Source organism: Lycorma delicatula, chromosome 8, assembly GCF_047948215.1.
Source record: "Lycorma delicatula isolate Av1 chromosome 8, ASM4794821v1, whole genome shotgun sequence".
Lineage (NCBI taxonomy): Eukaryota > Metazoa > Arthropoda > Insecta > Hemiptera > Fulgoridae > Lycorma > Lycorma delicatula.
The window spans coordinates 97,037,826-97,062,131 of record NC_134462.1 but is presented as its reverse complement, the minus strand read 5'-3'; the positions used below and the strand labels follow the sequence as shown (position 1 = coordinate 97,062,131).

The window sequence follows — 24,306 nt, the reverse complement described above, 5'->3', positions numbered from 1 at the left end:
AGGAATTGAGAACAATAGACTAACATAAATACTGACACATAAATCTTTTATTCTGATCAGTATATGGGAATATACTTTTTAGATCACATCATTTTAAAATAAGTTATAAATATAAAAACAAATTATAAGAAAAAAATAGCTGTGATTAAATTACATATTAATTATTTAAATAAAAACATGATAATGTTAAGTAAATACATTATAAAAAATTATTACAAAAAAATTCACAATACAGAAGGCGTAAATGAAAATTATCTTGACCACATATTGAATGTAATACAGAAAAATCAATTTTTTTTCAGAATTTTTCAATTAGTATTTAAAAATTCATCAACAAAGAAATATTCTTTTCTGTGAAATATAATCTTTTAATTACATTTTAAAGATAGCAATGGAAACATAATGTGGCCCTTTCTTGTAAGCTGAAGTGTGTTCATTCAGTAATACAAAAACAGTTTTGTTGTCTGGTTTGGTAAAGGTGAATATTTTTTTTTTTAAGAATAAATTACTATTCTCCTTAGCAAAGATTGTGCATTCATAAATATAAATACAATTATTTATTTAATTTTTATATACAGAAATATTTTCTTAATACAATTCGTACTTACAGGTGCCATATAATGATCTGATAGCCCATTTTTGTATATAAAAACCTCATTCTGACTTTTTGAAAGAGTCCTAATAGATGAATATTTTAGATGGGAGGAATAAATGTAGGCATAATAAATATTTTATGATGACAACATAAAGATTAATGTTTTGTTAAGGCGGTTTAAAGCAAAACAGTATGGTTTGATTTTGTTACAAAATATATTTATAATAGATTATTCCAAGAGAACCTTTCATTTAATAAAACATCCATAAATTTTGTTTTATGGGCAACAGAAATACTATCAATAATAGGAATTCTATACACACGATCAGCAATATCACATCTACCTTTGAAGCACAATGCAATGCTTCTACCCATTTTCAAAGTTAGATGGTTATAATCTATCCAGTGAATAATTTTTTACTGCTATCAAAAAATCTGAAAGGAATGTTTTTTTTTTTGAAAGCCATTTTCAATTTTTTTTTACATCCTCCAAGTGAGGACCTAAATTTTACACGTGAAGTCTTATCAAAAATGAAATTTCAATAAATTGTTTATGGCCGGTACTAATTAATTAAAACTTGATAGCACAGCAATGTCCTGGGATTACATCTTCCTAGATAGGTCAATTAAAATATATAAAAATAGAATTATTAGATGCAATAGTTACTCTTGAAACCTTCACTTTCAACATAAATAAATAAACCTAAGTTTTTTTAATTTCCCTGCTTAATATGTAAAAAAAGCAGAGAACATAGCTGTAGGACATTCCTGCCACGTGACTTTTTTCTGATGCATGGCTTACACACACAACTTAATTTAAAATAATTATCATTTTATTTAAATATAATATTTTTTGTTTATTTAATTCAATGACTCTAAGCACATACGCATACCATATTTCATTCTCGTGGGTGTGGGGGTACTAGTGGCCACTATAAATATTATTCAATTATTTAATTCTACTGCTCACTGGTGACATTACAACATAGAAGACAAATACAGCAGCTCTACATCAGTGCTATACTAACACTCCTTGTGGTGAGGATGGGTACTAATGACAAACTGCACCCACTGGTTTATTTAGAGCATTTTTTGGGATAGGGTTGTGATTTTGCAAAAATTATTATATTTTAATTGTTAACAAATGTGCCTAAGAAAAATATGACCTTAATTAGGTGAAATCTTGAGATAATGAGGGTGACCTTGCTCTACAGCCTCATCTCCTTGATCTTTTAAGTTGAAAATTTAATAACATCATTGCCCCATATATAGAAGTAATCTGGCCAAGGTTGGTCAATATCGGTCCAGTAGTCTGGAGCTATAAGGTGATTTAGGGTAGACACCTAACTCTGAACATACACACATGTACGTACGAATACATAATCTGGAAAATTTCCATCCGGTTTTTTGGGTTCCTTAGGTGTCAAAACATAAAGATCCAGTGAAAACCACATGGGCCAAAATTGAACTTATTACCATACTTTCCTTTCTATAGCTATAGTGTTAGGTGGAAAAAAAAAATTTTGAAATAAAAATGTCAGCCAAAAATGTGAAAAGAAAATTGCAGTAATTATATTTAATCTGGTAGATATTTTAGAATCAAGTTAATTTCTAGATTAACTTTTTAAAGAAATGGAAGTATGCAATTAAGGATTTCATTTAAAAATAAAACCTTTTTTTCATAAACTTTTAAATTATTTTCAAGTTTTAATAGTAATAATGAGTATAAATAGAAACTGTCCAAAATATATACTCCTCATCATCATTTTACAACATCTATGTGTTATATACTATTAAATTCTGTGATTTTGTTTAAAAATGTTTTAAGAGAAACATCTTAAATTTACAGGAAATATTTTCTTAAAACTAATATCCTATTTTTCAAGATAATCAATGAACAATGTCTGATCACTTATTAATCCAAAACAGAATTAATTACTTAACGAACTCAACAAGAATATAAAAAACAGTCGGAACTTTAAATTCTATTAGTACAAATCTACAAAAAAAGGAATATTTTTTTTTGTTAATATACTGCTTTTGGAACTGTACAAAGAATAACAAATTAAATTCAATATTAAAAAAAATATATATTATTAATAAATTTGTTATATATATATTATTTTACCTTATCCATTGAGGCAAGAAGTTCACATAAACAAGTCCATTTTAAATATGCAGTTGGATAAAATGCATGAAAACAGGACACAAAAGTTTCATGACACTCATCGAGAATATCTTTTGTCATTTTTGTATATGCACTTAAATTTGTAACTGTAACAGAAATAATAAAAAGTCTCTTGATGAGAAAGAAAGTACTGATACTAAACGTGTGTAACAAAACTAATATATTACTTGCAATTAACAAGAAATAGATTATAAGTAACATGGGAAAAACTATTGAGAAAACTTAAATGTCTACTAGTACAAATGAATAAATAAATATTACACTAATATCCAAATGAGAGCTCACTACCCATTTAGTGGATGCATACAAATTTATTTTAGTGCCTCAAAAACAACTATAAAATTAAAGGAATAACTAGAAAATACTCACTACAGCTATTTTGAGTTGAGACTGCTGTCATAATTTTTGGTTATCAATATAATAAAACTAAGATACCCACGAAATAATAATAATAATCATTAAAATTATTTACATACGCTGTTTTTTATGTTTGGTAGATCTAGGAGAAGGAACTGTATCAAGTAATATTTGTCTTAACAAAGCTCTAACATCTCCAATGCATTCAGCAAGAACTACAGACTCTGCTGCTTGTTTCTTCAATATAACTGAAATTAATCAAACAAATTCTCATGTAAATACCATGTTTTCATGCACTGTTTGCTACATATACACATATACTTAGGTGACCAACATAAAACCAAACTGACCTGGGTCAAACTTCAGTTATCAGTTATTTGAGGTCACACTGCTACTACTAGTGCCACTGTTAGTTGTGTAAGTTACTACTGTTGATTCTTCAGTGCAGTATAGTTTCATTCTTTGCAGTGGTGTTTTTCTAAAATGCTTTATTTGACTGAGGAAAGGACTGTTATAGTGGAAGCTTGGATGTGTTCTGGGTCCTTTCAAGAAACATGTCAAATATTTGTGGAAAAATTTCAGAATGCTAGTTCAGAAATTTGCTATCCCAGCAAATAGTAGCATACATGATTTGGTTAAAAAATGACATAGATTGACATTGGTTTCAAACCCAAAATGAAATAGGCAACCTTGCGTTTGGACTGTAGAGCCTTAAAGGCATGTGCCACAGCCAATATTCAAACTAGAGTTTTTACTGGCCAAAAAATGGTCTATAATTTATCACCACTAAGTGGTGTGAAATATACATATCTGTGAGATTCTTAATAATTTAAATCTGAAATCATATTGTGTAACAACTGTGCAACAACTTAAAAGAACAAATAAACTGAATGTCATAATTATTGCAAATGGCTTCTGAAAAACAATGCTGATGACAGATAAATCTCAAGCTAAATTTCATGTTAATGGCTTCATTTATCTGAACATGTTAATTCTCACAACACCAGGAACAGGACGACTGAAAATCCTCACTGGATGTTTGTGCATCCAGTTCAGAATGAAAAAAATGCTGAATGGTATGCTGTTTCTGGTTATCGTTCTATGGGGCCAATATTTTTTAACCAGAATGTCAATATAAAAAGTATACCATACAATTTTTAAACAATTTTACATTCAGTAAACAATTATAAAACAGATTACAGCTTCTTCCAACAAGAAGGGGCAATGAGTAACAAGTAAAAACAATTCATTAGCATGAATTCATGGAACTTTTAGAGAAGAACAAACTGTCAGCAAAGGGAGGTGGCCTTGCATCCCCAGATTTGTTTTTGTTTAGTTGTGGTTTTTTCTTTCAGGACTATTTAAAGGATAGCGTTTATGAATTTTCTTCCTTTTTTTTTAAAATTTCATTCACAAACTGTTACATCTTGCGACTGTGTTTAGCCTGTAATGGTTTGGTTTTAAAATGCTCACCCAGTGTTTAAAATATATATAAATTTATGTCAAGCATAAAAAATAATAAAAAAGCACTGTTTGTTTATCCAAAGCAACACGAGAACAACTTAAATAATTTTAAAAAATTCTTCACTGCATAAAAATCACTTACAAAAAAATGTTATTTGAAATCTAAATCAGAATGACCATTTCACCTGTTAAACAATCATTATTAGACTATGGGAAAAGTATGAATTAAAAAAACATAGAATAAAAAAAATGGTAATATTAACCATAATGAACAATGATAACTGGTAATGTAACAGTGCTTACAAAACAATACAAACAAGTACTTTTAACCAAAATCTTTGAATAAGAAAAAAATGCAATTAACTCTTGTTGTCATGAAATCACAATAAAATTAGTTTAACAACTAACCATTCAAACATCCAATTCAGACTTCTGAAGGAGGAACTTACAGACAGCAAGTTGGAAGGTTTTATGTTTTCTATTCAGATTGCCTAGAATGAGAGCAGTTATTTGTGTTTTTCTTACTTTAGTCATTTATTTTTATTCTAAATCTTGGTTATAAATACTTGTTTCATAAGAAATGTTTAGTTATCAACTGATACTGTTTATGACACCAGTCAACAAAATTTAATTTTCTGTTTGTTAGAAGAAACTGAATGGCTAATTCTTATAGTATTTTTTATGCTGATTTCATATATGTTAATGAAATTTTTTATATTGGGCTCAGTTTTTTGTAATTGAAATTTCTTTTAAAACAAAAAATGTATGGTGAATGTAACATGACAATACATTACATACATTTTGTACTCGCCTAAAATTTATTTCTTTTGGATTTTCTGTTGTAATTTGCTGTAGGTAGATTTTTTTTTAGATTTCAACAACAGTCAGCTAACATTACTGGGTTCCATTTTCTGTGGTATTGTGTTTCTATCGTAGATATCTCCAGGTGAAAGCCTTCTCCATGATCATCATTGATAGTGCCAAGATTAATAGGCAAAAAATCCAAATGTGAATGTAAGAAATGGATTTTAAGTGACATGTTACACCCAAGTTCTTTATAGTTCTGAAGAAGTTCACTCACAAGTTCTCTGAAGTTACTGGTCTTATGGTTTCCAAGGAAATTGTTTACGACATTTTGAAGTGATTTCCATGCAGCAACCTCCAAGTCATTCAAACATTCTTCAAACACCAGATCACTCATTAGTTTCTTATTTGCTTATATTTTCTTATTTGTTTCCAACAAACATACCTTGCTTTATTTTAGTATCGCTTATATTAGGGAATTTGTGTTTTTAGAAACTGAAACCCTGCACCATTACAATCCATTGCTTTAACAAAATTTTTAAATAAACTTAGCTTCTAAATATAGCAGAAGTATTACTTCTTAATAATCAGCATTATGCATTGCTACAGTTTAATTAATTTTGTTGTGTGCAACATTACTATAATTATTCTTCCAGAAAATGTCCAGAGGAGAGATCATAAAGTAAGATAACCAATTTATACCTTTTAAATTATTAAGTGCAATGCACACAAAAAACTTTATATGCTGTTATCTTGTCTTGCTGATACAAAATGTTCTCTTTGTTAGACGTACAACTGATGAAGAAGAAAAGGTTACTGTTTATTCTCATTGTTATTTTATCATAATCTTCAAAGAAGTAGGATCAATTGCACAGGATGATGTTAAAGCACACCAGCCAGTTAACTTATTACTGGGTAAAGGCTGCTGATAAAAGTCTAGTGAATTTTCATTTGCTAAACAATGCTATGCTTGCTTATAACGGGTACGGTTGTTAATTATATCACCAAGATGAAAATGTGCTCCATCAGGGCAAAACAAACCGTATATCAAACCAACATTTCAGCTTTGCATTAGATATAATAATAACTGTTAACTATTTGTAGTTAGTATGTCTATTTGTCAGTAACTCAATTTTATAGGAATGAGAACATTCAAAGCAATACCATATTTCGCAATCATTGTTCTTCAACTTAGAATGAGTGTGTTTTAATTTGATTGATATTGTCTGTGCAAATATATCTGGGTAGATCCAGAGCACCTGGAACTTTGATACCCACATAAGAATAGTATTGTGAATGAAGCATCAGGTTGTCTGAACTGTTTATGGAACTCTGACCGAGTAGCCATCAAAGGGTTCGAATCCTAATAAAGGTAGTTGTTCTCATTCAAATTTGAATGCTAGATCATGGATACCAGTGCTCTTTGGTGACTGGGTTTCAATTAACCACACGTCTCAGGTATGTCAGTCTGAGTCTGTACAAGACTACACATCACGAACAAGGGACCCGACTGCCTACAGGCCCCGAATACAGAAAGCTGCACGGGATATCTGGAGTTTTCTGGAATACTCCTAAGAAAATAAATATAATTAAGCTGCTTCAATGGAGGCTACTGTATAGTATAAAAAGGACAAATTTTCCAATAAGTAGCAGCAAACACTTATTACAAAGTTGTTATACACAGTTCAACTCTATAAAAGAATTAAGAACATCAAAATCTATGTACTGACCTTCATTAGGATATATTTCATTAGTATAGGTACAAATCAGACGTAATGTGGCTTTACAGATGTAAACAAGACGTTCTAAATTAAATAATGTCGCCATATAATTAACTGAGCCACTAACAGCTGAATGGCCTGCATCTGCTAAGCCGGCTCTGTACGTATTCCAACTCCACTGTAGTAGTGCTAATAATGACTGGAAACATTCCTGGAAAGAAAAGTAGAATAATTATTCGATTAAAATGTTGTCTTACAGTTCTCTAAAGAACAGACATCTAAATATTTAAGAAAAGAGAAAACACTTTGCAGTAATTAGAGAAATGAATTCTATAAACAAGGAAATTTCTGACAAGTTCATGGACTCAGAATGAGTAAAGCTTCAAAAAGTGAAAAAAAAAAACAGAATCTATATTAGAAAAGGTTACTATAATTTTATTATAATATAAAAAATTGGGTATGCAGATAACAAAGAAAGATAATCTTATAGAAGAAATTCTTTTCCCCAAAACTGCGGCTGAATGATGCAAAATAAAAAAAAAGTTGAGCACGTTTAAAAACTTTTTAAAAAAGTATTTTGTTTATGTCTACAGTTCTCCATCTACAGTTTTAGGGCTATCTCAAAAGACACTTATAATTATGCCTCCCAATATTTTTTCAATAGTATTCTTTGGTTACTCCAAAAATCTAATGTTTACTTTTCAACCTTATGTTGAACCTTTATTGTACAACCTTTTGTTTCATCACAAGACTGGTAGGATTGTAGTGTGCAACAAATATGCTGTACTTTGTTACTTTGCTTTGTATTTATTATTATAATTAGTCATAGATTACAATACATCTTTTATTATTTAAGGAATGACTTCAATTTACGCATTTATTAAACTATGATAGTTTTGTGCCCTTTTTCCTCTTGTTAACAAGTATAAGCTGAAAATGATTATGTTCACATATTATTTGCAATATATTTTATTGGGTTTTGAATTTACTTTGTTCCTATATTTGCTGCAGCACTTCTTTTTGTTTTAAGTCTTTTTTTGTGTGAGTGCTATGTTATTAAGATTCATTAAATGAATCATATTTATTGATTGGTTATACTGAATAAAAAACCCAGATTCAGAATTTTTGATAACTGGTTGATAATGATGATGAGGGTAGGGGCTTTCTAATACAGATGAACTGTTATTAGCAGCAGAGCTGATACTTTAATTTAAATTAATGGTTAGAAATGAAAACAATCTTAAAAAAATGAAAACTATGATTTGTGCAATGTTTTTGAAGTTTTTAAGTAAACAGTTCAGAACAGTAAAACAGAAGTGAGAATTTTTTGTGATATTGTAAGCATTTAGAAAAATATTATGAAAAGACGAGAAACTAATTATAGAAAACAAACATTTTTTATATGACCTCACTGAATGTTTTTACATCACCAAGTTTTTAGAACAAAATTAAGCTATTTTTTTTATTAAAAAGTTTATATATATTCTTCACTTTATTCTGAACAGTTTTACATGCAATATTTTATATTTATTATGAATAAATTTTTTTTCTAAAAACTGTTAACCAATTATAGAATAACCATAGACACACAAGTTGCAAATGATAGGATTATTGTAAATGAACCTCTCTACAATCTGGATGGCCAATGTGTTGTGCATCATATGAATTTGAAAAAGACATTACAGAAATTTTAATTCTATAAAATCAAGTTTTCTTATTACTACTAATAATCTATGATATGATTTTAAATACAAAGAAAATTTAAAAATGACCTGTAATGATTAATTAAAAAAATGGCCAGTAATCATTATTTTAATTCAAAATGTAATGTATAAAAACAGAATACAATCCAATAATAATGGGACTTAATTTTTTTCAGTTTTTAACAAACCTGCACAACAAAAGTAAATGTTAAATTAATATAATAAAAAATTACTATTTAACAATTTATATAGCAGTTTATGTAAATAATATAATTTACCTTTGATACAGTACGGGAAAATTCTCTTGATAATATATATAATGGTTCAATGTTATCAGATTGTTTACCAGTAGTCTGAGTTTCAGTGGTAACTATTCTGTACAACAACTGAGGTATCTGGCCAGCATTTACATCTGTACCATTATTTGACTTCTTTGATGACTTAAAATAAAAGACCACCCTGAAATAGTATTAAAAAAATCCATAATATTCTTAATTATAAATATTAAATTATTACATATTAATGAATTCATTTAAGCATTAAAAATGAAGGAAAATATTCTTACCTAAATGATATATTCTTATTTTACACCTATGTTACTTTGTCGAAAGTTTATGTTATAACTAAATTTCTATTTTATTACACTGAATCATGAAATTTTAAAAAATAATTTTTTTTTGCATGTTTTTATGATTAAGTACCTCAGAAAACACATTTATTAATAACAAAATAAGAATATATAATTAAAATGAAATTCTTGAAATTTTTGGTGATTTTTAAAGGAAAACATAAATAATGTTTAAAATAGAAAGGATTTTTGTTTGTGGTCTGTGTAAACAAAATGAAAATGGAAATAAATGGTTTTATAGATGTACTTATGAACAAATTTCATACTTACTGATCTTCTGTTGTGACCATTCCTTGGCCACCAGAACCACAATCACTGGAAGGTCCGCTTACCCGAGCCCATGCAACATACCATCTGTTAGCCTATGAAAAGAAAATAATTAAAAGTTAATCGACTATAATTATGTAACTGAGGCAGAAGATTTATTGCAAAATGATAAAATTTCACAATCTATTATTCCTGCTACATAGATAATGTTGAATTGTTTATTTTTTAGGGAAAAACTGAAGTTTGGGACTCGTGCTAAGCCTAACTAATTGGTCTGATGAGAAGTAAAGAAAAAAACATGACAAAATACTGCTTATGCCATAAACCACACCCGCAGATTATTGTAAATCATCCAGCACCTTCACTAAACTAAATAAATGACTGGCAGATTTAACACAATTTCAGTTCAATATAAGAACATATACAGGAAGTCGAAGAAGATGAAAAGGGAGATACAATCATGAGATCTGAAGTTAATAGAGCATTAAAGAATTTGAATGGGAGAAAGGTTCCTGGAGTAGACGGGATACCTGCAGAATTACTGCTCAGTGCAAGTGAGGAAGTGATCGATTATACAAACTGGTGTGTAATATTTATGAAAAAGAGGGAGTTTCGTCAGACTTCAAAGAGTGTTATTGTTATAATACCAAAGAAAGCAGGAGTAGATAAATGTGAAGAATATAGAATAATTAGATTAACTACTCATGCATAGAAAATTTTAATTAAAATTCAGTGCAGAAGAATTGAGAGGAGAGTGGAAGAAATGTTGGAAGACCAGTGGACCTTTTGGTTTCAGCAAAAATATAGGGACAAGGGAAGCAATTTTAGGGGTCAGATTAATAGTAGAAGGAGAATTAAAGAAAAAAAAACCAACATACATGGCATTAATAGACTTAGAAAAGGTATTTGATAAAATAGACTGGAATAAAATGTTCAGCATTTAAAAAAACTTAAACAATTGCTAACATTTACAGGAACCAAACTGCAACAGTAATAATCGAACAGCATAAGAAAGAAATTATTTTAGTATTAGTAATAAAAAAGTTAGTCTGACAAGGATGTTCCCTATTCCCGTTACTTTTTAATCTTTACATAGAACTTGCAGTTAAAGAACAGTTTCGATCCAGAGTAACACTGCATACGATAAAGATAAAGATGCTACAATTTACTGTTGATATAATAATTCCAGCTGAGAGTAAAAAAGATTTAGAAGAAACAACGAATGGCATGGATGAAGTCCTATGTAAGTCCTATGTAATATTGCATGAAAATAAAAAAACAAAACGAAAGTGAGGAATGTAGTAGGAATAAAGTAAATGGACCACTGAATATAAAAGTGGGACGAGAAAAGATTATGGAGGTAGGAGAATTTTGTTATTTGAAAAGTAGAATTACTAAAGATGGATGAAGAAGGAGCGATTAAAATGATGAATAGCACAGCTGAAACAAGCTTTAACTCAAAAGAATAATTTGCTGACATTAAAAATTAATTTAAACATCAGGAAAACATTTTTTTTAAATATATGTTTTGGAGTGTAGCTTTATAAGGAAGTGAAACTTGGACGATCGGAGTACCTGAGAAGAAAAGATTACAAGTTTTTGAAACGTGGTGCTATAGGAGAATGTTACAAATCAGATGGTTGGATAAAGTGACAAATAAAGAGGTCTTGCAGCAAATAGATGAAGAAAGAAGCATTTGAAAAAATATATTTAAAAGAAGAGACAGACTTATATGCCACATATTAAGGCATCCCGGAATAGTCACTTTGATATTGGAGTTACAGGTAGATGGGAAAAATTGTGGAGGCAGGCAATGTTTGCAATATGTAGAACAAATTGTTAGGGATGTAGGATGTAGGGGATATACGGAAATGAAATGACTGGCACAAGATAGGGAATCTTGGAGAGCTGCATCAAACCATTGAAACCAGTAGTTTCAATAGAAATGTTCTTCTTTCCTTCATAATTCTTTTTCCATCTCATTATTAATTGAAATCATTATTATTAATTGTATGCATACACTGTAAAGGTAAGGTTAAAAAAGATATAGGTCAGTGCAAAAATATTTTTTACCCTTAAAAAGAACTGAAATGAAAATTTTTTTGTCAGCCATTGGAAAAATGAAGTAGATAAAACTTTAGTGGTAGATAAAACTCTGTTCTTAAATAAACTTATACATTAATTTTTGTTTTTCATATAAAAAAATACTACAGAATGTTAAATTGCTTACCCAGGAAATGGGTGAAAATCATGGTACTTTTTATGCATAATTTTTACAAATTTCTTAAAATAAACTGAAACTCTTAACACTATACAAAAAGAATAACATACCAGTATACCAAAAGTACAACAATAAACATATAAAAACTCAATTTTCATTAAATATTTTTATAAGATATAACTTTAAAATTAAGATTTTTCATTTGTGATAAATACTAGCAATTTTACTAGATTAGATCAGTTACCAATACAATCAAATGAATTTTATAAAAAATTATAAACGAAGTAGAAAACTATAATTGTTCGGATTATTTAGTATGTTTAAAAAAATAAATAAATAACAAGGTAAATTGGCGATAGAAAAAAAAGAAAAGCAGTTTGTTGAATAATGCTGACCTGCAGAGAAACCGGTTCTTCAAACAGCATAGGATATTTCTGTCGTGGTCCACACTCATATGGTATCTCATCACTTTCAGCCAACATTTCGCCATCATTCTCTTGTTCTCCACCATCCATCCCAATATCAAACAACTATAAGAGGAAGTGAATAAAAGATAAAAATAAACAAAGATATTAATACAGTCATCAATCAGAATGTTAAACTATTTAATTAAATATTTTAGGATCATTAATACTTTAATTATATACAAACTTTTCTTTTAGTATACATTTTACAGGGAAATTTTCTTCACAAAAACTTCTTTTTTTTTGCCAGCAAATAATGTCACTAAATATAATGCTTTGTATTAGATTTTAACTAAAAATTAGGCAACACATAAAAAATTTCTAATTGATGAATACTGTTCCAACACATCAAGAACACTCAAAACTTTATTCTAACAACAGTATCACAACTTACACTGCAACATTCAATGCTTCCAGCAGTACTTTCTGAAGAAGCTCGATTAGAGCAAATGTTATCTCAAACACACCAAAAGTTTTTAATACTTTACTTTAAAATAAAGTGTGCTGTATTCAATATTAAAACTATTCTACAGCATATATAACTTTTCTATATTATAAATCCTAAATTCAGCATCAATGCAAGTATGTCACCTTTTATATAATCTCTATTGGAAATTAAATGACAAATCAGTAGCGGCGAAAAAACCTGTCAACACCACTCTAACCAGTTTCACTCCCAGAAAATATAATATACCCAGGCAATAGTTTTATTTAATGATATAAAGAACCTATTTCAAAGTAGTTTTCCTATTAATATTATTACCTTAATTTTACCAGTATATTCTCCTCTACCACCAAACAATCCAAAACCACCCAAAAGTATATCAGTGTCTGCCATAAAGCGTATCGCCTCGATTGAATGACCAGAGTAGCCCCAACCTCCTCCATGACCTGCATCATTATAACAATGTATTAAAGTTTAACAAAACTGCCACAACAAACCATAAATTAAACTTTACTAAAATCTTAATACAATGAAATACAATAAAATGACTTAACAAAAATATGATCCCACAAATAAAAGTATTCGACAGCATAAATACTATGACATGCAAATAGAAACTGACACTTCTGACAATAATCTTATAATCAATAATTCATGAAAATGATAAATAAATGACTTGACAAGTCAGCATACTTATATCTGTACATATATGGTAAGTTTATATGCACTATGAAATTTAAATTTTAACATGTGTTTTTATGCTTACATATAAATTTGTATATTATTTTACTGAAATTAATTTTTTAACAGCCATACTATTCTTTTATACTGTTGCATTATATTTTAAATTCTGTTAATATAAACCATCATTGAAATAAGACATATCTTATGTTAATTTTATCATGAAAGTACTTCGCGGGATCATGCATCCTCAGTCATGGCTGAAATAATTAAATTAACTGCACATTAAAAATACTAAAATAATTTAAAAAAATTTATATATGTATATATATTAGACGTAATAGATTAATATGCAATTTTCATTATTTTACTAATTTTAATATGCAATTCAATTAAATATTTCAATCATGAATGAGGATCCTGCAAAAGTACTTTTATTGTAAAATTAAGGTAAGACATGTCTATCTCAATATTCTGTACTAGGGGGGTTTATATTAACAGAATTTAATATATATATATATATATATCCCTCTATGAATCATGAGACCTTGCTGTTGGTGAGGGGGCTAGAGTACTCAGTGATACAGAGTAGGTGGACCAAAGGTGCAACCATATCAGAGAGGTATCTATTGAGAAACAGACTAAGGAATGATTCCTGAAAGAGGGCAGCAGCTCTTTCAGTAGTTTTTAAGGGCATAAGTCAGGATGACTTAAATGGCCATATCAACATCACTTAATCATCTGAGTACTATGCAGCTGAAAGCAATGGAAAACTACAGCTGTTTTTTTTTTCCAAGAAAATGTAGCTCTCTGCATTTTCATATAACAAAGATAGAGGCACCTTCCTTGGTAAATGTTCCGGAGGTAAACTAGTCCCCTGTTCAGATCTCTGGGTGGGGACTACTAAGGAAGGGGTCACCAGAAAATTAAAAAATAATATTCTATGAGTCGGAGCATGGAATGTTAGAAGTCTAAAAAAGGTTAGTAGGTTAGAAAATTTAAAGAGGGAATATGGATAGGATAAATGTAGATGTAGTAGGAATTAGCGAGGTTTGGTGGGAAGAGGAAAATGACTTTTGGTCAGGTGATTTTAGAATAATTAACTCAGCTTCAAATAATGGGTAGGCAGGAGTAGGTTTCATAATGAACAAGAATATAGGGAAGAGAGTAGAGCATTTCAAAATGCATAGAGATACAATCATTGTAATAAGAATAAAACCAAAACCTAAACCGACAACGATTGTTAACATCTATATGCCTACAAGCACCCGCGATGATGAGGTAGAGAGTGTGTATACAAAGAAATTGATGAAGCAATTAAAAACATAAATGGGGATGAAAATTTAATAATAGTTGGAGATAGGAATGTAAGCAATGGAAAAAACAAGGAAGGAAATTTAGTGCGTGAATACGGGATGGACAAAAGGAATGAAAGAAGGGATCGACTTATAGAGTTTCGCACGAAGTATAATTTAATAATTGCCAACACCCAGTTTTAAGAATTAGAAATCAACTCGTCGACTACAAACCTTACCCTGGAGCAGACATTGATAGTGACCATAATTTAGTAATAATGATATGTAGATTGGGATTTAAAAACTTGGAAAAAAAGGTGTCAGATGAATCGGTAGAATTTAAAGAAGCTTGAGGAAGAGAAGGTAAAGAAGATTTTTGAACAGGTCATCACAAGAGGTCTGAGTAAAAAAAATAAGGTAGAAAATGTAGAAGAACAATGGGAGAATGTTAAAAAGGAAATTCTTAAATCAGCAGAAGCAAACTTAGGTCGAACAAAGAGAACTGGTAAAAAACCATGGATTTCAGATGATATATTACAGGTGATGGATGAACGTAGAAAATATAAGAATGGTAGTGAAAAAGAAAATAAAAGGAACAATTGACAATTAATAAATACTATAAACAGGAAGTGCAAACTAGCAAAAGAAGAGTGGATTAAAGAAAAGTGTTAAAAAGTGGAAAGAGAAATGGACATTGATAAAATAGATAGAACATACAGGAAAATTTTGGGGTACATAAATTAAAATCAAATAATGTGTTAAACAAAGATGGTACACCGATTTATAATATGAAAGGCAAAGTCGTAAAGAAAAGTGTTAAGAAGTGGAAAGAGAAATGGATATTGATAAAATAGATAGAACATACAGGAAAATTTTGGGGTACATAAATTAAAATCAAATAATGTGTTAAACAAAGATGGTACACCGATTTATAATATGAAAGGCAAAGTCGATAGGTGGGTGGAATATATTGAAGATTATACAGAGGAAATGAATTAGAAAATGATGTTATAGAGGAAGAACAGGAAGTTGAAGAGGATGAAAGGGGAGAAACAATACTGAGATCTGAATTTAAGAGAGCATTAAAAGATTTGAATGGCAGAAAGGCTCCTGGAATAGACTGAATACATGTAGGATTACTGTGCAGTGCAGGTGAGGAAGCGATTGATAGATTGTACAAACTGGTGTACACATAATGTAAATTGGAATAAAATTTTCAGAATTTAAAAAAAAATTAGGATTCAAATGCAGAGATAGAAGAATGATTGCTAACATTTACAGGAACCAAATAGCAACAGTAATAATTAAAGAACATAAGAAAGAAACCGTAATAAAAAAGGGAGTCCGACCAGGATGTTCCTTATCTCTGTTGCTTTTTAATCTTTACATAGAACTAGCAGTTAATGATGTTAAAGAACAATTTAGATCCAGAGTAACAGTACAAGGTGAAAAGATAAAGCTGCTATGACTTGCTGATGATATAGTAATTCTAGCTGAGAGTATATAAGACATAGAAGAAACAATGAATGGGCATGAATGAAGTCCTACACATGAACTACCGCATGAAAATAAACAAGAACAAAATGAAAGTAATGAAATGCAATAGAAATAACAAAGATGGACCACTGAATGTAAAAATAGGAAGAGAAAAGATTATGGAAGTAGAAAAATTTTGTTATTTGGGAACTAGAATAACAAAAGATGGACGAAGCAGGAGAGATATAAAATGTTGAATACCACAGATGAAACGAGCATTCAGTCAGAAATATAATTTGTTTACATCAAAAATTAATTTAAACATCAGGAAAACATTTTTCAAAGAATATATGTTTGGAGCGTAGTTTTATATGGAAGTGAAACTTGGACAAACGGGGAGAAAAGATTAGAAGGTTTTGAAATGTGGTGTTATAGGAGAATGTTAAAAATGAGTTGGGTGGATAAAGTGACAAATGAAGAGGTGTTGCGGCAAATAGATGAAGAAAGAAGCATTTGGAACCATATAGTTAAAAGAAGAAACAGACTTATAGGCCACATATTAAAGCATTCTGGAATAGTCGCTTTAATATTAGAGGGACAGGTAGAAGGAAAAAATTGTTAGGGATGTAGGATGTAGGGGGTATACCAAAATGAAACGACTAGCACTAGATAGGGAATCTTTGAGAGCTGTATCAAACCAGCCAAATGACTGAAGACAAACTTTAATTAGAAACTAAGTACAAAAACTGGATTGGAAAAGTGATACAATTTTAAACAGAGCAGTTTACATAGTAATGCTAAAAATTATAAAAATAAATTTGAAAGACATACTTCTAAACATATAAAATTTTTTTAGTTTTTTATAAGTTGGCAATAACAGCTGATCAACAATTAATTAGTTTAGTTCTAGCATTTGAATGTTCATTTAAGCAGTGTTTATGCTGCTATTATTTAGTCAGTCATTCACAATGGGTGATAACACAAATCTGATTTTACTTGGAGAGTTGATGGACATGTTATTAATTTATGGTAAAGTAAATAATAATGGATTTGCTGCTGTGTGTGAATACCAGGAAAATTATCCAGATCAAAGAATACTGGATCATCAAACATTGATGCTTTAGAGAGGCGAGTTCAAGAAACAGGTATGCTTAAATCACAATGATTCAATGCTGGTCATGAACATTTGGTGAAAAATACCACTACTGAGTAAGCACTATTGAATGTGGTACAATTATCTCCCACCTAAAGAAATTGCCAGAATAGTAACAATTCGTGAGAATATAGATAAAATACCTATTTGTATGGCAGATGTTAAAAAGCATCCAACACTATGAGAAACACGTGGAATGTTTCTCATGAATGGAGAAGACTAAATACAAAATTAAATGCAATTAAAACTACTTCATATAAATGGAAGAGCAATGCAAAACTGATCGCCAAGAACAAATGCATTGATCACATTCAGAATCAGTCATATACTACTAACAAAATCATACTTGTTAACCAGCGAAGAAAGACCAAAGTGCAGTATATGTGATAAATTGCTTACTGTAAAGCACATACTCAAAGAATGCACAATATATGAGGACAGTGAGAAGTATAAACTAAGAAATAATATTACTGCTGATTTAGAAAATGGTAAAGAAGAAAGAATAGTTGCTTACCTGCATGCCAACAGACTGCTAACAAGTTTATAATAAGTCTTCGATGAAGTCAATATAAGTTATGTTTAACTGAGAATTCTCTATGTGAAGGCACTTTCAACATAATTCTCAAATTTACATAGTGTTGTCAAGACTTTTTATTTTACTGCGTTTTTAATGTTTAAATTTTATTTTTTTCCTGTTTTTATATAGACGTCAGGACCCTTTGCAACCTGTAAGTGTTATATGTATCTGTTTTGTTTAAATGTTTTATATAATGTTTATTTGTGTGTTTTAATTAAGATGTAAGTGCTCTTTACACCCTGACTTTACATCTGGCGCTTCTGCTGGTTATTTAATTCTCATGAAAAAAATGCGGCAAGGGCTGTATCCAGCCCAGCGACTTTAGAAGTCAATGTTATGCTCACATAACAAAAAAAAAAGAAATAATAATAAAAGGAAATAAAGAGAAAAAGAGAGACCACACTACCAAAATTTTAACCAAACAGCATATTAGTATTTCTTTAAACCCATTCATAAATCCACTTTTTATATTTAGAGCATATTACAAAAAATTCTGTTTAATTTTTTAGGTGAAAATACTTTGAATATTAAAATAAAACAAGCTATGTATTGCCAGAACAATATACTAAGCAACAATGATAACAGATAAATAGAAGATATCTTCAAAATGTCTATATGGGGCATAAAAGTTCTCATTTGCCATATTTTTCAATAAAAAAATTATCTGAAAGAAACTTACTATAAAACTACCAGAGGAATTTTCACTATAAAATAAATAATAAATTATAGAAATCAATGCATTTGGTAAAATGTGTGGTTTGAACATATATTTAACAATATACATGTACAAGTAACATTAAGAATTTTAATTTGGTTAAAAATTATTATATTACAATTGTGTTAAGCTACTACATGAATCACTGAATATGAAAAACACGACAACTTTATAATTGTTGACCCAACAACTGAACTTTCCGTAAAAATTATGATGATCAAGAATAAATTACCAGCCATAAAGAAGTACTCACTTTCAAATCTGGTTACAGAACTGAAATCCTCCCAAGTATAAAGTTTATTCTGGTTAGAAGTCTTTTCCTCATCATGTGGAAGAACAGTTAATTGTAAATCTTGTGCCTGTGTCAATGTATCTAGAGCACCTAATAAATGTAATGCGGCATGGGACCTAGTAACAAAACATCCAGGCACATTGGGCAATGCTAATTCTGGATATAGTATGCCCGGTACAGAATCCAAGCGCGTTTCTGAACATACCACATTGTAACATGTTACCTCAGGGCCATGTTCACCTTCATTATAACTGTAACACAAATATAATAATATTAAGACAAAACAAATAATTAGTAAAATTGATAATAATAAAATAAAAAGGAGCCTATACTCTGAGACTCTCATAAAAATTTTTTTTCTTTTTATCAACCAAATTAGCAATTAAAAGACGATTAATAATAACAATAATGGAAATAAGTTATTAATAATAATGAAAATAGTTATAATAATAGTAATAATAATAATGGATATAACATTATCACAGGTGGGAATAATTACAAAGTAAAAATATATTTAGTCAAAATAAGCAAGCTCACATTACTGTATTTGAAAACAAAAAAATAATAAAATATTCACTTTTGTTAACTGTTAAGAATAAAACTGGTAAGATGGTAAACTTCATCCTAACAACCTGATAATTCAACAACAACTGAAATTTTTCAATGAGTATCCTGTACATTAAACAGTAAAGATAACAAAATTGAACAGTTGATAAAAAGTTGAAAAATTTTTAAAACTGTATTTCATATACAGTTTGAACAGTTTTAAAAAAAGATTGTCCAAGGAGTGGGCCAACCTGAATCTGGGCAAGACACATATCTTGTAAAAATGATGTACATATCCTCATGAAGGGCCAGTTGATAGCACAGCTAAGTTAGATTACTAATGATGGCAGCCAGCAATTTTAAAGAGAAAGAAGACACTAAGAGGCAAAGAAAATGAAAGAAACAATAATCTAAAAGAATTACCATTTAGCTTCAGTCCTACAGTAGAGGTAAGTTAGGCTATCATTGAACAAAAAACAGTCTCAAAATGAAGTCATAACCTCAAAGTAGTTAATACCACAAATGAAGTAAAGAAAAAAAATGAAATATACATCAGTATTAGAACTCATTCAATAACTCCTTTTGTGTTATATGCACATACATGTGAATGTAAATTGTGTGTGTTTGTGTCCATGTGTCTCTTCATAAGTCAGACCCAAATACCTGAATGAATTAAATTAAAATGGAAGTTAACTTCTCCAGCAATGAAGGGAGAATAGGGCACACACATTTCATCTGACTATGGACATTAACTTTCATTTAAAGGCAGAAGTCAGTGTCATTACTGCTTAGTGTTTAATTCTCATAGCTTTTTTATTCCTTGTTGGTAGATAACTTATCTATCTGAAATTTGTCAAAAGAATTGAAATATTAGTTTTAATTGTTACTAATAATAATAATTTTATTAATCAATCTTACTATGAACTACTCTCACTGAGTATCAGTGGAGAAAAGATTTTTTCACAAAAATTATAAATTGCACACTTAAACTTGCCTTGACTATAAAGTATGTTATTTTTCAGATAAACCATACAACCCTTGCAAACAAATGAAGAATACCAGTCATTTTATTATGCTTATTTGGATGAGTCTACTGTGTTGACACAATAATAAAAAATCTTTATTAATCCATTATTTTAAATACATTTTTTAAGTGATAATTATCTTCTAATATCAATACAATATAAAAATTACAAAACACTTAACTATCAATTGCAAACATTTTTCCTAAGGATTAATAAGAAGACATCCCACGGTCAAAACCAGTTTGGGATGGTACACACTGAATTTTTCAGTCAGCTGTAAGGAACTGGAAGTTGGTCAACTAATTTAACTCATTCACAAAATCTTAGTTATGTTCTTACTCTTTTCTTTTTTGATTCCTAAAGAAATTTAAATTTGGTTACAGAATTTCAGTAACAGAGACCCACAGTAACAAATTTGAACTTGTGTAATAATAGTAAAATACAATATACATAAGTAAACAAACAAATACAAACAGTATAAAAATACAACTTTGAACTTGTATAATAATATTGATATTATAGTAAAACACAAAATATATAAGAAAACACTATTGATTTACTGGTCGATTATAGATAAATTATTATTAATAATAATAGTAGATATTGGAGAATTGTTTGGCATTTATTCTATAGTTTCATAGAAAGAAGAAACATCATCCAGGTAATATATGAATTCCCTGACCATTTTTAAAACTTGTCTTAAAGACCACTTTTTTAATATTTAAAGGTAGAAAATAAAAATTTTGGAACTAAATATGAGTAAAATTTTTTATAATCATTAAATCTAGATCTAGGTACAAATTTATCCAAGACATTTCTTAATGCTTGAGTTTCTTTTCTTTCATTTTTGCGTTCATTACTACATCTGTCTACTCACTGGATTCCAGTGAGAGATAAAGGATATCTATATAAAGAGATAAAGGATTATATATATGGATATTTTTTGACAGGAGATATTTCATGTAAATAATTAACATTTTCTGGACTTCTCAATTGATTTTATTTCGTATGAAGTAGGAAAAGGGTAACAAATTTAGTTTTCCTAAATTGGATAAAAATAACCAAAAAAAAAGATAAATAAATGAAAAACTTGTAGTAAATGTAAAAAAAAATAACTACTTATATGAATCTGCATTAACTACTTAGTAAAAAGATAAAAATTTTCATCTATATGAAAGTACAGTATTTTGTAGGTAGGTAGGTAGGCCGACATTATCCACCAGGTTGGTCTAGTGGTGAATTCATCATCAAAAATCAGCTGATTTCGAATCAAGAGTCCTTAAGGTTCAAATCCTAGTAAAGGCAGTTACTTTTATACAGATTTGAGTACTAGATCATGGATACTGATGTTCTTTGGTATTTTAATTAACACATCTCAGGAATGGTTGACCTGAGACTGTACAAGACTATGCTTCATTTATAATTATACATATCATCCTCTGAAGTAATACCTTACAGTGGTTCCGAAGACTAAACAGAAAAAGAAAGAAGGTAGGCTGACATTGCTTGGTGGGCAACAGCACGGCTCAATTAGTACTTTCCTTCTATAACAGTTAAAATTGCGATGTAATAGCAATCTACCTGATATCAGTAAATATATTGAAGCCATTTGTTAGAAATTTGATGAATTCTGTTCTCATCACACAGTTGATAGTCAACTAAAATGATCTATTGATTCTCAATCTGGAGAAACTAGTAAATTCAAGTCATAGATTAAATTAAACACTCTTTTATTTGAATGAATCTTTCATTATAACAGAGTAATTAAATATTCAGATACCATTCTTTTTCTTTTTTCTTTACATCCCATATCCTGGTTAACTAAATCATAACAGACTAAATTCATATAAATATACTCAAACAAATTGTTTAACTCAGACTGTTCACTTTTCAAAATTATAGCATTTAACAAAATAGAAATTATAATAAAAATATACAAAAGGTGTTAAGTGAATTTTGCATAAATAACATTACCTCCAAAGAACATTGTAAAAAGGGTCAAGACATGTTGCTGAGCGAGAGAAATCGACCTGTAACGGGCCACTAAAGCTACTACAGTTTCCATCCCTCTTGTTAATTACCAAACATCTAAATGATTTTGATTCGACGCATTCAGTGGGGAGGAGAACTGTAACATAAAAAACTCAAATAAAGTTAATGTAACAGAGCAACAAGAAACAATGCAATCAATATTTTGTAAAATAAACATCAGTTACATCTATCTTTTCTGAAGAATGAGTTAACAAAAAGAATTAAAAATATTTAAATTACCTTTTTGGAAAAAAATAGTTAAAACTCAAATAAAAAAAGAAAATTAATGATTTATTTAATACAATTATATAATTTACAATGCCAGATAATTCAATTCAATACTAATTCATTTCAGACATGTGTCGAGGGTAGGATGAAAAGTTCTGGGCTTGGATAAGAAACAACATTTTTCTGGGTACATTTTGATTTATTTGAACACAGTCACCAATAAGATCAATATACTTAGCCAAGTGTTCCAAAAGAGCACTTATGTCGGTGCTCCAATTTATCAAACTCCTTAAAATAATCATCTATGGCAACAATAACTTCATTATTGGTCAAAAATCTCTTCCCTTCAACCCATTTTTTTAGGTTTGGAAACAATTGATAGTCACTTACAGCCAGATCAGGTGAATACCAAAAAACCATAACTTAGTTCAATAGTTGTGTTGGAGCAATTCGAACCGTAATTTGTTGATTTTGCCATTGCAATGACTGAAGTGCAAGCCAGTATTGTCTTGATGGAAAAGCACTTTTTTTTTGTCAAATGCGATTATTTTTCCTTAATTTCATCGCTGAGATGCTGCAATAGGATCGCATATTTGTCATTTACTGTTTCAGCCTTTTTAAGATAATCAATGAAAATTATTGCATGTGCATCCCAAAAACAGCTGACATAACTTTTTCATGCAAAAAGTAGTTCCACTTTTTTTGGTGCAGGTTGTCCTTTTTCAACCCATTGTTTTGACTGCTGTTTTATCTCAGGAGTGTAGTGGTGAGCCTAAGTCTCATCAACTGTCACAAATCAATGTAAAAATTCCACTCAATTGCACCGTAACAGCCTGAGAAAATCACTTGAAATGTTTTTTCAACACTGTTTTTGGTCAGGCATGAACAAACCTGACAACCATCTAGTACACAACTTGTTCATGCCCAAATGCTTGTGCAAAATATTGCACACAATTCTGTTGACATGCCTACAGACTGCTAACTCCTTCACTGTCACTCATCGATCTGCCAAAATGACTTTATAATATTTTTCTATCATTTCTGGCGTAGTCACTTTAGTAGAGCGTCCACTGTGTGTTCGATTTTAATCTCTGCAATTCCACTTTAACTGACTATAAATACTATAAGTGATGCAATGACTTGAGACTCATATAGTAAACTAATGAAGAATGGAATCATGCGACACCATCTTGAAATTAATTAAGCATGCTAACGCCATCTCTGTGTGTGGTCCGGAACTTTCCATCCCACCCTTGTATCCACCTTAGATCAGTACAAAATTAAATAATTTCTTTCCAGTTAAACAATTAGCCACTCGAAAAGAATTTGGTGATATTGAGTATCTACCCTGCCAAATCCATTAATTAAAAATACATTTAAAAAATGTTTAATAAAATATCCATTCTTCATTGCATTATCCAATAATTTTA

The 24,306-nt window shown here is 29.6% G+C and overlaps 1 protein-coding gene across 1 annotated transcript in view; it reads right to left on the bottom strand.

The window, feature by feature from the left end:
• LOC142329500 (E3 ubiquitin-protein ligase MYCBP2-like) overlaps window positions 1-24,306 on the bottom strand; it is a 145,412-nt gene that overhangs the window by 34,816 nt on the left and 86,290 nt on the right. The window contains exons 19-27 of the mRNA XM_075374174.1: window positions 22,592-22,745; window positions 19,008-19,297; window positions 13,176-13,303; window positions 12,344-12,478; window positions 9,731-9,822; window positions 9,111-9,291; window positions 7,139-7,340; window positions 3,260-3,388; window positions 2,724-2,869 (exon numbers count right to left, since the gene is read on the bottom strand). Coding sequence (XP_075230289.1) covers window positions 2,724-2,869; window positions 3,260-3,388; window positions 7,139-7,340; window positions 9,111-9,291; window positions 9,731-9,822; window positions 12,344-12,478; window positions 13,176-13,303; window positions 19,008-19,297; window positions 22,592-22,745 — 1,457 coding nt within the window. The remainder of the gene's footprint in view (window positions 1-2,723; window positions 2,870-3,259; window positions 3,389-7,138; window positions 7,341-9,110; window positions 9,292-9,730; window positions 9,823-12,343; window positions 12,479-13,175; window positions 13,304-19,007; window positions 19,298-22,591; window positions 22,746-24,306) is intronic.